Source organism: Bufo bufo, chromosome 5 (genome assembly GCF_905171765.1).
Source record: "Bufo bufo chromosome 5, aBufBuf1.1, whole genome shotgun sequence".
NCBI lineage: Eukaryota > Metazoa > Chordata > Amphibia > Anura > Bufonidae > Bufo > Bufo bufo.
The window spans coordinates 448,170,819-448,184,155 of record NC_053393.1 but is presented as its reverse complement, the minus strand read 5'-3'; the positions used below and the strand labels follow the sequence as shown (position 1 = coordinate 448,184,155).

General features: G+C 44.1%; 2 protein-coding genes across 2 annotated transcripts; both read left to right on the top strand.

Annotated features, from left to right (window-relative positions):
- On the top strand, positions 1–2,102 carry LOC121002558 (DNA damage-regulated autophagy modulator protein 1-like). The gene is made up of 6 exons (XM_040434000.1): positions 1–119; positions 770–837; positions 1,023–1,165; positions 1,381–1,552; positions 1,921–1,982; positions 2,091–2,102. Exons 1-6 carry the CDS (start codon positions 1–3, stop codon positions 2,100–2,102), a joined length of 576 nt encoding a protein of 191 aa, XP_040289934.1.
- A 6,454-nt stretch (positions 2,103–8,556) lies between these two features.
- LOC121002557 (DNA damage-regulated autophagy modulator protein 1-like) lies at positions 8,557–10,666 on the top strand. The gene is made up of 6 exons (XM_040433999.1): positions 8,557–8,675; positions 9,325–9,392; positions 9,586–9,728; positions 9,945–10,116; positions 10,485–10,546; positions 10,655–10,666. Exons 1-6 carry the CDS (start codon positions 8,557–8,559, stop codon positions 10,664–10,666), a joined length of 576 nt encoding a protein of 191 aa, XP_040289933.1.
- The last annotated feature ends 2,671 nt before the right edge of the window (positions 10,667–13,337 follow it).

Here is a 13,337-nt window from a genome sequence, read left to right as displayed (position 1 = left end):
ATGGAGATCCGGGGTTTGGCATTCTTGCTTTTCCTCTGGGTCATATGGACGCTATCGGGCCTCTGTGCCCTGATTGCCTTGACTGTCATCCCAGGCCATGTAAAATATCCTTACATCAGGTAAGAGGGGACGGGGCGGGATTCCTCTGTAGTATTATTACTGTTATTACCGTATTATCAGTTTATTCCTGGAAAGTTATTACATTATTATTAGTGGATTATTAATAAGCTCCATCTAATAATTGTTAGTATAGAAAACATCACATTTGGGGGTGGGGGAATCTATGAAGACTGAGGTTTCATGCCCCGGCCCTCATCTAATCTGCACTGGAGTGAGATGCACAAGCCTCATAATAAATTAGGAGCATCTCTGACCCCTATGCACAAAAAAAAAAAAAATTTAAAATTGCACCAACTATTTCAGGTGGAAATTTGCCAGTTTGCAGAGGCCCGCCCCCTCCTGCTAAACCCACCTAAACCACACCCACTTTTTGGAAATGGCTTAAGAGTGCAAAAAGCAACTTTTTGTAGAAAATGTCTCTTTCTTAATAATCTTTTAGAGTTGCAATCTCACTGGTTGCTATGAGCAACGGCTCCATAATATCTTCCCCATTGTTCTTTGTCTTCTATTTGTGTCTGGACATTAGATCATATTATGGAGGATGATTACAATGGAAGGAAATAAAGTCTCCTCTGCTATTAGAAGACATGACTCAATCCTGCTGCCGTTTGTGTCCTAATAACACCCAATATTTTGCTTTCTTTCTCAGTGACACGGGACGAATATTCCCCGAATCGGTGGTCTTTACAGTGGTCTTCTTAATATCTGCCCTTTTTGGTAAGTGGATTAAGAGAGACAACATCATGAGGAGATCAGCGGCTCCAGCGCTCAGTTATCTCCCTAATCACTATTCACTGCTGAGCGGCGGCCACAACTGGAAGTTATAATCATCACTGAGTCCTGGAGGTTATCACAAGTGTCTATGGACGTTCCCGGCTGATCCCATGTATTGTCTATTTCAGGAGCTGGCAACGCTTCCATCATGTACCGGTTCATGATCATCCGGTCTGAACAATCAGAGAGGCGACATATCATCTGCCAGAGAATCCTCTATGTCGTTGCATGGATGGGCTGCATTGGGACCATTGTGACCGCCATAGTTTCGGTAGGTTTATATACAGAGGTCTCAGGACTAGTAATACAGAGGGGACATCGCTTGAAGTCAAGAGATGTGTATAAATACAATGACGCGCCCTGGTGACTGATCTTATGTATTACTGCCCCTGTATAATTACACCACCTGCGGCCTCTGCTGTTCTGTATTCTCAGATCTTCATGACGTCCATATTGATGACATTTATTCCTCTGCTTTTGTTCTAGATGAGGATCAGTCCTACAGTCCACAGGATCGGTGCAGGACCGGCATTTTTCTTTTGTGCCGTTTACAACCTAGGTCAAGCTGTATGCCTGTACAAGAAATCCTTCAGCAGTCGCCGCCTATGCCACATTAGATTGGCATCAACCTTGGTGCCCATTGTGGGCCTGCTGACCTGTATCCTCTTATAGCTGACTGGTACAGTGCCATGTTGTGTGCTGGATACACTTACACATACGTATTTACCATCATTGCTGCCGTTAGTAAATTTGGGTCAAGCTACCCACCCCCTTAAATTGTCAGGTCACGCTCACTTATTGGTGGAGTTAAACTAAGCCCCACTCATTTTTCGGCCCAGGACAACCCAAATTTACAGAGAGATTGTCTCTGAAAATTTGGAAACATTTTGGCAAATTTGGGACTGTTGGCAACTAAGATTATTCGCTTCCTCTGACCCCATTGTAGCACAGATCAGACATCACAGTATAGGAAACACTATAATAATAGAATTAATTCTGTTACTTGTCCTTAACACGTCCTTCCAGTTTCTGTGTGTATGACCATCGGCTTCTTCCAGCTTCTTCCATGTACTGGCCGATGTGAAGAGGTGAGTTCATGCAACTTTTCACCGTCTTGTATAATCTACATCTTTCCCGTGTAACAGTAATATAAAAGCTCCTATCTCACCTCCATCTTCCCATCTCACTCCATATAGAGTCCCTGGTGAGTACCGCCAGGCACTAATCCTCTATTCTGTCTTCTGCAGATCTACACCAGGACAGGCATGGTGGCCGAGTGGACTGGATTCCTTGGCCTGATAATACACCAACTAACGAACTATACAGATTTCCAGGTGAGTAGATTCCCTATCAAGGTCTAATGTGCTCCAGAAACATTTCAGAGAAGTAATATATTATATAGAGCTGTTTTATAATTAATGGTCTTTATTCTTTTTTCTCAGCATTTGTCTTTAACGTTGTCCCGAGAAGGTGTCTCCATTGGCCTGAGAGAAAAGACCCAGGATCCTGAAAACCCCCAATAAGATCCAAGGGGTGGAGCGCCAAGACAACTGAAACCATCATGACATTGCTGGACATGAATCTTCTGGATCAAGAGGCAGATTCCAGGCTTGGTCTCTGTCCTCAATACTGGATGTGACATTTTACCGGACTTTCCTAATACCGGATTTGACATTTACCGGATTTTCTGGATTCAACATCTAGCAGAATTTCCAAATACTGGATGTGACAATTACCCGGACTTTCCATAGCTACCTCATCTCAAATGATGGTTTTTACCCCCTTGCCCAGGGGAAGGGCAGTCCTTCAGCCATGGTTCCCTGGAGGTTTCCTCCACTAGGGGGTTTTTCCTTCCCTGAGTGTTGAAGGATGAGTTGGGGGTTCACCATCATCAGGGCCTTTTCAAAACCACTGGCCTGTTAATAAATGAGTCAATACATGAGGTAGCTAACAATGTGTCCGAGCCTCTTTATTGTAGGGAATGTATTGTAACTAATGTTACCCAATAAAGACCGGGGAACTTCATAGGGGTGATCAGTCCAAGCTCTGAAAGGAAAACGATGAAGGTGCTAATGGCAGGGTTAGATTTTTTCAAATTTTATGGGTATAATAATAGTGATTCATTAAAAGGGCATTCTGCTTGGGATAATTCATCTCTTATCCAGCTATTACTAGGACTTGTGTCCCCTTGTTTGAATGGAGTGTTGGTCGAGCATATGCACTAATTACTATGTATAAATATATCAGGGGTCAGTACAGAGATCTCTGCCATCATCTATTTATCCCCAGGACTGTGACTGTGACGAGGGGACATCCTCTGCGTCTGGAGGAAAGAAGGTTTGTACACAAACATAGAAGAGGATTCTTTACGGTAAGAGCAGTGAGACTATGGAACTCTCTGCCTGAGGAGGTAGTGATGGTGAGTACAATAAAGGAATTTTAAGAGGGGCCTGGATGTATTTCTGGAGCGTAATAATATTACAGGATATAGCTACTAGAGAGGGGTCGTTGATCCAGGGATTTATTCTGATTGCCTGATTGGAGTCGGGAAGGAATTTTTTATTTCCCTAAAGTGAGGAAAATTGGCTTCTACCTCACAGTTTTTTTTTGCCTTCCTCTGGATCAACTTGCAGGATAACAGGCCGAACTGGATGGACAAATGTCTTTTTTCGGCCTTATGTACTATGTTACTATGTTACTATGTTACTTGAGGCAACATAAATGTTATAGGGGACACTCAGGGACATGGTTACCTTTTTATTAAGCACTCAGGGGCACTCAGGATGCATCATTACTGTCTAGGGGGGAATAAGAAGCACTGTTACTCTCTAGGGGGCACACAGTAAGCATTTTTACTTTCTAGAAGGCGCAAAGAGAGGAGCAAATTATTTGGCTTTATTTCTGCGTAGGGAACTTATAAGATCACAGTTATACTTTTGGATACAAAATATGGCACTTTTACTGTATTGTACACCATCACCATCTGGGGTACTGGGCATTAGGGTTGTCATTATAACAACATTTTATTCGATTTTGATACCATAAAAAAGTATTGCGATACTCGATACCATGCAAAAAAAATAAAACACCAAAAACGTAGAGTGCATTCCGCATTTTATGGAACATCCGGCCCATAATCGAACAGTCTTGTCCTATTTTTTTGCGGGGGTCCAGGGTGACTAAAAAATGGTGAATTTTTTTCTTCTGTTACGCCGTTCACTACATAGAAGATATTTTTTTATATTTTAATAGTTTTGATTTTTCAGATGTGGCGATATGTAATATGTTTATTTATTTATTGTTTATATATTTTATATATAAAATTGGGAAAGAGGGTGATTTATACTTAATATTTTGTTGTTGTGATTTTTAACCTTTTATTTAAAAACAATTTCCCCCCTTAGGTGTTAGAACCTAGGATCTTTTAATTCCTTGTCCTATTAATCCTAATAGAGCTCTTTTAAGGTGAACAGGACTTTACACTGTCCCTGAGCTTTGTACACACAGCAGCAGGGAGCTTACCATGGCAGCCAGGGTTTCAGTAGCGTCCTGGCTGCCATGGTAACCGATCGGAGCCCCAGGATTACACTGCTGGGGCTCCAATCGGAACTGCTACTGCACCACCAATGAAGAGGGGGGGAGGGGACCCTGTGGCCACTGCCACAAATAATTTAATACTGGGGGGGTGCACTGCGCCACCAATGTTTTTAATACTGAGGGGGGCGTACTGTGCCACCATTAGCTGATCGCAGCTCCCTGTCATAGAGGTCGGGTCCGGCTATGTGATTCTGCCGCCGGCACCCACCTCCTGTATCTGTATTAAACGTTAATTATCTTCATTGGTGGCACCGTGGCCACAGTCCCTCCCCCCCTCCTCCTCTCCTCTTATTGGTGGCAGCGGGACCACATGGGAAGGGAGAGACTGCTTCATTCTCCCCTTTGCTGCTGAGGGAACATGGTGTGCGCTGAGAGCAGCGCGTGCCATGTTCTGTGATACTAGGCTGCGCAGTATCGGTAAAAAACAAATCCCGGTATCAAATCGATACCGGTACAAAAGTATTGATTGGGTATGGATAATTCTATACCCGATGCAACCCTACTGGGCATCTTCCATTATTATATTTTGGGGCCCAATCTATTTGTCATTTTTTGTGAAGAGTTAATGATAGTTATGATGTCACTTCCGAAAAGACAGTGTTTGAGGAGACCGCAGTAGACAGAAGGTACTGTAAGCGGGGCAGAAGGGGCAGAAAAAAAACACAGAATTACCCGCGGCGCAGAGCAGGTAAGTATGTTGGGGCCGATGATCAGGGGAACTGCTGCGGGAAACCATACTGATCCCCAAACTGACTGCAGTGGAGAGCAGGGGGGGTGTTTGGTCAGATTGCCCCTGGTCTAATGATTTGGTTTTGGCTAAGTCCCAAAGTTGTGGCAATGATCATGGGGTTACTTGTAAAGCGTGACCCTGGTGGGGGCCAAAGAACAAAGGAGAAGAGGCAGCTCCAAATGCGCCCCTCTGCGGTGGGCAAAACAGAGCACGGGATGAAGGTTGAGCACCAGGGGGCACCGACCGCTCAGCCCACTGACACCATTAACCTGGCCACGGACGTGGTATCACCTCTTTATCTGGACGCAGTGGGCACTATGTAGCAGTATTTATCTGGGCGCAGTATGACCCTATCAGTGGGCACTATATAGCAGTAGTTATCTGGGCGCAGTATGACTCCGCCAGTGTTCACTATATAGCAGTAGTTATCTGGGTGCAGTATGACCCCGCCAGTGTTCACTATATAGCAGTATTTATCTGGGCGCAGTATGACCCTGTCAGTGGGCACTATATAGCAGTAGTTATCTGGGTGCAGTATGACCCTGTCAGTGGGCACTATATAGCAGTATTTATCTGGGCGCAGTATGTCCCTGTCAGTGGGCACTATATAGCAGTATTTATCTGGGCGCAGTATATCCCTATCAGTGGGCACTATTTTGGGGCACAATCTATTTGCCTTTTTTTGTGAAGAGTTAATGATAGTTATGATGTCACTTCCGAAAATACTGTGTTTGAGGGCACCGCAGTACACAGAAGGTACTGTAAGTGGGGCAGAAGGGGCAGAATCCGGCGGGGGGAGGGAGGAATGGCGGGAGGCCCTCTGTGCCTTGGTGCTGCGCGGTGGAAGCGCCGGACCCGGAGTGCAATCCCAGCACTGTTCAAGGGTCCTAGTAGGTGAGGGGGATCGGGGAGGGATAGGAGTCTTTTTTGGAGCCACTTTCTTCCTCATATGATCCAGGAGAGATGTGTCGCTGGCCAGTAATTCGCGGTGCAGGCAGGAGCAGCTCCTTCAGGCAGCCATCACCGTCAGCGTCCGGACACGCCCCCGCAACCTGCACATTTAGATGTGCTGACTAACCCCCATCTTTTTTCTTGACAGCCATTTCCCTGCCTGCTGCCCACTGATTGGCTGATCCAGGCTGTCTGCAAGCCTGTAAGCCAATCAGGGAAAGCCCTCCACCCAACTTCCTCCCAGGAATATGCAGTAAAATGGCTCACTGTGTCAAATTTCCAGGGAAGCAACTTAGCTACCAGAATATTCCAGTGAGAAGGAGATTAGAAGGTCTGAAACCCACAAGGCTGTGCATTGAACTGGATTTTAAGTTCTAGCTCCTTCCTCAGTGGCCATAATTAAGTTCTGGATTTCCTCCTTTGTAACATTTCGAAACTCGTTAAAACAATATAAGATACACTGCTATAACCCTTAAATCCTACAAGGTGTATTATACTAATGGAACATCCATATTGGGACTATATCTAATACATTTTTTGACAGCACTTTATATCTAATATCTATCATCAAGGCAAGAGATTGATACATTGTCCTACAATTAATAGGGGGATAACAATAAGTACATCATTTTTTATGTTTTTCATTTCTTTATATTATTTTTTATTGTCTTTTACTAATTCAGAAAGGGCCCTTCTGGTACCATTTGTAATTGTTATATTGTATAATAAACTATAATTTAACTACAGTACAGACCAAAAGTTTGGACACACCTTCTCATTCAAAGAGTTTTCTTTATTTTCATGACTATGAAAATTGTAGATTGACACTGAAGGCATCAAAACTATGAATTAACACATGTGGAATTATATACATAACAAACAAGTGTGAAACAACTGAAAATATGTCATATTCTAGGTTCTTCAAAGTAGCCACCTTTTGCTTTGATTACTGCTTTGCACACCCTTGGCATTCTCTTGATGAGATTCAAGAGGTAGTCCCCTGAAATGGTTTTCACTTCACAGGTGTGCCCTGTCAGGTTTAATAAGTGGGATTTCTTGCCTTATAGATGGGGTTGGGACCATCAGTGGCGTTGAGGAGAAGTCAGGTGGATACACAGCTGATAGTCCTACTGAATAGACTGTTAGAATTTGTATTATGGCAAGAAAAAAGCAGCTAAGTAAAGAAAAACGAGTGACCATCATTACTTTAAGAAATGAAGGTCAGTCAGTGAGCTGAAAAATTGGGAAAACTTTGAAAGTAAGGGCTATTTGACCATGAAGGAGAGTGATGGGGTGCTGCACCAGATGACCTGTCCTCCACAGTCACCGGACCTGAACCCAATCGAGATGGTTTGGGGTGAGCTGGACCGCAGAGTGAAGGCAAAAGGGCCGACAAGTGCTAAGCATCTCTGGGAACTCCTTCACAGACTGTTGGAAGACCATTTCAGGGGATTACCTCTTGAAGTTCATCAAGAGAATGCCAAGAGTGTACAATGCAGTGATCAAAGCAAAAGGTGGCTACTTTGAAGAACCCTTCTACTAGACAAATCAGAGCGTCCCTGTAACTCTGACTCGGACTGGCCTGTCTTGTCAATGGATTACATTAACATTACTGCAAAGTATATGACTATAAAACCATATACTCTGCTGCGTCCACTGCTGCAAAAGTATTACAGGGCAACTAGTGTGAGACAACTACCTTAAATGGATACTTCATATAATTTTGGAATTGCATTATCAATAATTGACCAAAAACGTCTATAAAACTCAATTTTCAAGTTTACAAGCAGGAATAATTTGGATAGGAGCGCAGAGCAGTGAGAGGTGATATCTTCCCTCCTGAAACGGTCAGCAGAAGAGACACCTTTCATGGCCCCTTCATTCCCTACACATTGTAGGCAGAGGGGCTCACATGGGTGCAGGGTCCATAACCCAGTTTTACTCATTCTGTTGTGATATGGTACACATGTATAAAAGTAGAATTTCTTCTCTATTCAGTAGACTTGAAAAGCCAGTAACATCTCAGCAACATATGCATAAATTTCAAAAATACGGAGGACCAATCAGGTCCAGGCATGTATGGAGGTTGAAGCACCAATCACATCGCAGAAGCTACTGAGGACCAATCAGATTCAAGTATATAAGATGATGTAACAATGAAGGGAGAACCAATGAAATGAAATAAACTAGCGAGGACCAATAAGATTGCAGAATGTGTGATGATGTCACAGAAGCTAGTGACATCACCGAGTTCTGAGCCTTAGAAAACCACTGCCTGACATTATCTCAGCCAGATTTTCTCTGGATATAGAAAGAGACAGATCGGCTTGTGCTTTTGCTTAGCAAATCCTTGCTTTCACTTAGCGAATAATTGACTTTGCGCCATGGAGATCCGGGGTTTGGCATTCTTGCTTTTCCTCTGGGTCATATGGACGCTATCGGGCCTCTGTGCCCTGATTGCCTTGACTGTCATCCCAGGCCATGTAAAATATCCTTACATCAGGTAAGAGGGGACGGGGCGGGATTCCTCTGTAGTATTATTACTGTTATTACCGTATTATCAGTTTATTCCTGGAAAGTTATTACATTATTATTAGTGGATTATTAATAAGCTCCATCTAATAATTGTTAGTATAGAAAACATCACATTTGGGGGTGGGGGAATCTATGAAGACTGAGGTTTCATGCCCCGGCCCTCATCTAATCTGCACTGGAGTGAGATGCACAAGCCTCATAATAAATTAGGAGCATCTCTGACCCCTATGCACAAAAAAAAAAAAATTAAAAATTGCACCAACTATTTCAGGTGGAAATTTGCCAGTTTGCAGAGGCCCGCCCCCTCCTGCTAAACCCACCTAAACCACACCCACTTTTTGGAAATGGCTTAAGAGTGCAAAAAGCAACTTTTTGTAGAAAATGTCTCTTTCTTAATAATCTTTTAGAGTTGCAATCTTACTGGTTGCTATGAGCAACGGCTCCATAATATCTTCCCCATTGTTCTTTGTCTTCTATTTGTGTCTGGACATTAGATCATATTATGGAGGATGATTACAATGGAAGGAAATAAAGTCTCCTCTGCTATTAGAAGACATGACTCAATCCTGCTGCCGTTTGTGTCCTAATAACACCCAATATTTTGCTTTCTTTCTCAGTGACACGGGACGAATATTCCCCGAATCGGTGGTCTTTACAGTGGTCTTCTTAATATCTGCCCTTTTTGGTAAGTGGATTAAGAGAGACAACATCATGAGGAGATCAGCGGCTCCAGCGCTCAGTGATGACGTTATCTCCCTAATCACTATTCACTGCTGAGCGGCGGCCACAACTGGAAGTTATAATCATCACTGAGTCCTGGAGGTTATCACAAGTGTCTATGGACGTTCCCGGCTGATCCCATGTATTGTCTATTTCAGGAGCTGGCAACGCTTCCATCATGTACCGGTTCATGATCATCCGGTCTGAACAATCAGAGAGGCGACATATCATCTGCCAGAGAATCCTCTATGTCGTTGCATGGATGGGCTGCATTGGGACCATTGTGACCGCCATAGTTTCGGTAGGTTTTTTATACAGAGGTCTCAGGACTAGTAATACAGAGGGGACATCGCTTGAAGTCAAGAGATGTGTATAAATACAATGACGCGCCCTGGTGACTGATCTTATGTATTACTGCCCCTGTATAATTACACCACCTGCGGCCTCTGCTGTTCTGTATTCTCAGATCTTCATGACGTCCATATTGATGACATTTATTCCTCTGCTTTTGTTCTAGATGAGGATCAGTCCTACAGTCCACAGGATCGGTGCAGGACCGGCATTTTTCTTTTGTGCCGTTTACAACCTAGGTCAAGCTGTATGCCTGTACAAGAAATCCTTCAGCAGTCGCCGCCTATGCCACATTAGATTGGCATCAACCTTGGTGCCCATTGTGGGCCTGCTGACCTGTATCCTCTTATAGCTGACTGGTACAGTGCCATGTTGTGTGCTGGATACACTTACACATACGTATTTACCATCATTGCTGCCGTTAGTAAATTTGGGTCAAGCTACCCACCCCCTTAAATTGTCAGGTCACGCTCACTTATTGGTGGAGTTAAACTAAGCCCCACCCATTTTTCGGCCCAGGACAACCCAAATTTACAGAGAGATTGTCTCTGAAAATTTGGAAACATTTTGGCAAATTTGGGACTGTTGGCAACTAAGATTATTCGCTTCCTCTGACCCCATTGTAGCACAGATCAGACATCACAGTATAGGAAACACTATAATAATAGAATTAATTCTGTTACTTGTCCTTAACACGTCCTTCCAGTTTCTGTGTGTATGACCATCGGCTTCTTCCAGCTTCTTCCATGTACTGGCCGATGTGAAGAGGTGAGTTCATGCAACTTTTCACCGTCTTGTATAATCTACATCTTTCCCGTGTAACAGTAATATAAAAGCTCCTATCTCACCTCCATCTTCCCATCTCACTCCATATAGAGTCCCTGGTGAGTACCGCCAGGCACTAATCCTCTATTCTGTCTTCTGCAGATCTACACCAGGACAGGCATGGTGGCCGAGTGGACTGGATTCCTTGGCCTGATAATACACCAACTAACGAACTATACAGATTTCCAGGTGAGTAGATTCCCTATCAAGGTCTAATGTGCTCCAGAAACATTTCAGAGAAGTAATATATTATATAGAGCTGTTTTATAATTAATGGTCTTTATTCTTTTTTCTCAGCATTTGTCTTTAACGTTGTCCCGAGAAGGTGTCTCCATTGGCCTGAGAGAAAAGACCCAGGATCCTGAAAACCCCCAATAAGATCCAAGGGGTGGAGCGCCAAGACAACTGAAACCATCATGACATTGCTGGACATGAATCTTCTGGATCAAGAGGCAGATTCCAGGCTTGGTCTCTGTCCTCAATACTGGATGTGACATTTTACCGGACTTTCCTAATACCGGATTTGACATTTACCGGATTTTCTGGATTCAACATCTAGCAGAATTTCCAAATACTGGATGTGACAATTACCCGGACTTTCCATAGCTACCTCATCTCAAATGATGGTTTTTACCCTCTTGCCCAGGGGAAGGGCAGTCCTTCAGCCATGGTTCCCTGGAGGTTTCCTCCACTAGGGGTTTTTTCCTTCCCTGAGTGTTGAAGGATGAGTTGGGGGTTCACCATCATCAGGGCCATTTCAAAACCACTGGCCTGTTAATAAATGAGTCAATACATGAGGTAGCTAACAATGTGTCCGAGCCTCTTTATTGTAGGGAATGTATTGTAACTAATGTTACCCAATAAAGACCGGGGAACTTCATAGGGGTGATCAGTCCAAGCTCTGAAAGGAAAACGATGAAGGTGCTAATGGCAGGGTTAGATTTTTTCAAATTTTATGGGTATAATAATAGTGATTCATTAAAAGGGCATTCTGCTTGGGATAATTCATCTCTTATCCAGCTATTACTAGGACTTGTGTCCCCTTGTTTGAATGGAGTGTTGGTCGAGCATATGCACTAATTACTATGTATAAATATATCAGGGCTCAGTACAGAGATCTCTGCCATCATCTATTTATCCCCAGGACTGTGACTGTGACGAGGGGACATCCTCTGCGTCTGGAGGAAAGAAGGTTTGTACACAAACATAGAAGAGGATTCTTTACGGTAAGAGCAGTGAGACTATGGAACTCTCTGCCTGAGGAGGTAGTGATGGTGAGTACAATAAAGGAATTTTAAGAGGGGCCTGGATGTATTTCTGGAGCGTAATAATATTACCAAATGCGCCCCTCTGCGGTGGGCAAAACAGAGCACGGGATGAAGGCTGAGCACCAGGGGGCACCGACCGCTCAGCCCACTGACACCATTAACCTGGCCACGGACGTGGTATCACCTCTTTATCTGGACGCAGTGGGCACTATGTAGCAGTATTTATCTGGGCGCAGTATGACCCTATCAGTGGGCACTATATAGCAGTAGTTATCTGGGCGCAGTATGACTCCGCCAGTGTTCACTATATAGCAGTAGTTATCTGGGTGCAGTATGACCCCGCCAGTGTTCACTATATAGCAGTATTTATCTGGGCGCAGTATGACCCTGTCAGTGGGCACTATATAGCAGTAGTTATCTGGGCGCAGTATGACCCTGTCAGTGGGCACTATATAGCAGTATTTATCTGGGCGCAGTATGTCCCTGTCAGTGGGCACTATATAGCAGTATTTATCTGGGCGCAGTATATCCCTATCAGTGGGCACTATTTTGGGGCACAATCTATTTGCCTTTTTTTGTGAAGAGTTAATGATAGTTATGATGTCACTTCCGAAAATACTGTGTTTGAGGGCACCGCAGTACACAGAAGGTACTGTAAGTGGGGCAGAAGGGGCAGAATCCGGCGGGGGGAGGGAGGAATGGCGGGAGGCCCTCTGTGCCTTGGTGCTGCGCGGTGGAAGCGCCGGACCCGGAGTGCAATCCCAGCACTGTTCAAGGGTCCTAGTAGGTGAGGGGGATCGGGGAGGGATAGGAGTCTTTTTTGGAGCCACTTTCTTCCTCATATGATCCAGGAGAGATGTGTCGCTGGCCAGTAATTCGCGGTGCAGGCAGGAGCAGCTCCTTCAGGCAGCCATCACCGTCAGCGTCCGGACACGCCCCCGCAACCTGCACATTTAGATGTGCTGACTAACCCCCATCTTTTTTCTTGACAGCCATTTCCCTGCCTGCTGCCCACTGATTGGCTGATCCAGGCTGTCTGCAAGCCTGTAAGCCAATCAGGGAAAGCCCTCCACCCAACTTCCTCCCAGGAATATGCAGTAAAATGGCTCACTGTGTCAAATTTCCAGGGAAGCAACTTAGCTACCAGAATATTCCAGTGAGAAGGAGATTAGAAGGTCTGAAACCCACAAGGCTGTGCATTGAACTGGATTTTAAGTTCTAGCTCCTTCCTCAGTGGCCATAATTAAGTTCTGGATTTCCTCCTTTGTAACATTTCGAAACTCGTTAAAACAATATAAGATACACTGCTATAACCCTTAAATCCTACAAGGTGTATTATACTAATGGAACATCCATATTGGGACTATATCTAATACATTTTTTGACAGCACTTTATATCTAATATCTATCATCAAGGCAAGAGATTGATACATTGTCCTACAATTAATAGGGGGATAACAATAAGT

Excerpts from the sequence above, each read along its gene's own strand:
- LOC121002558 (XM_040434000.1), top strand. The coding sequence starts at position 1 with ATGGAGATCCGGGGTTTGGCATTCTTGCTTTTCCTCTGGGTCATATGG. Across the intron at positions 120-769 it reads GTAAAATATCCTTACATCAG|TGACACGGGACGAATATTCC; the intron begins GTAAGAGGGGAC and ends TTTCTTTCTCAG. Across the intron at positions 1,166-1,380 it reads TTGTGACCGCCATAGTTTCG|ATGAGGATCAGTCCTACAGT; the intron begins GTAGGTTTATAT and ends CTTTTGTTCTAG.
- LOC121002557 (XM_040433999.1), top strand. The coding sequence starts at position 8,557 with ATGGAGATCCGGGGTTTGGCATTCTTGCTTTTCCTCTGGGTCATATGG. Across the intron at positions 8,676-9,324 it reads GTAAAATATCCTTACATCAG|TGACACGGGACGAATATTCC; the intron begins GTAAGAGGGGAC and ends TTTCTTTCTCAG. Across the intron at positions 10,117-10,484 it reads CATTGTGGGCCTGCTGACCT|TTTCTGTGTGTATGACCATC; the intron begins GTATCCTCTTAT and ends ACGTCCTTCCAG.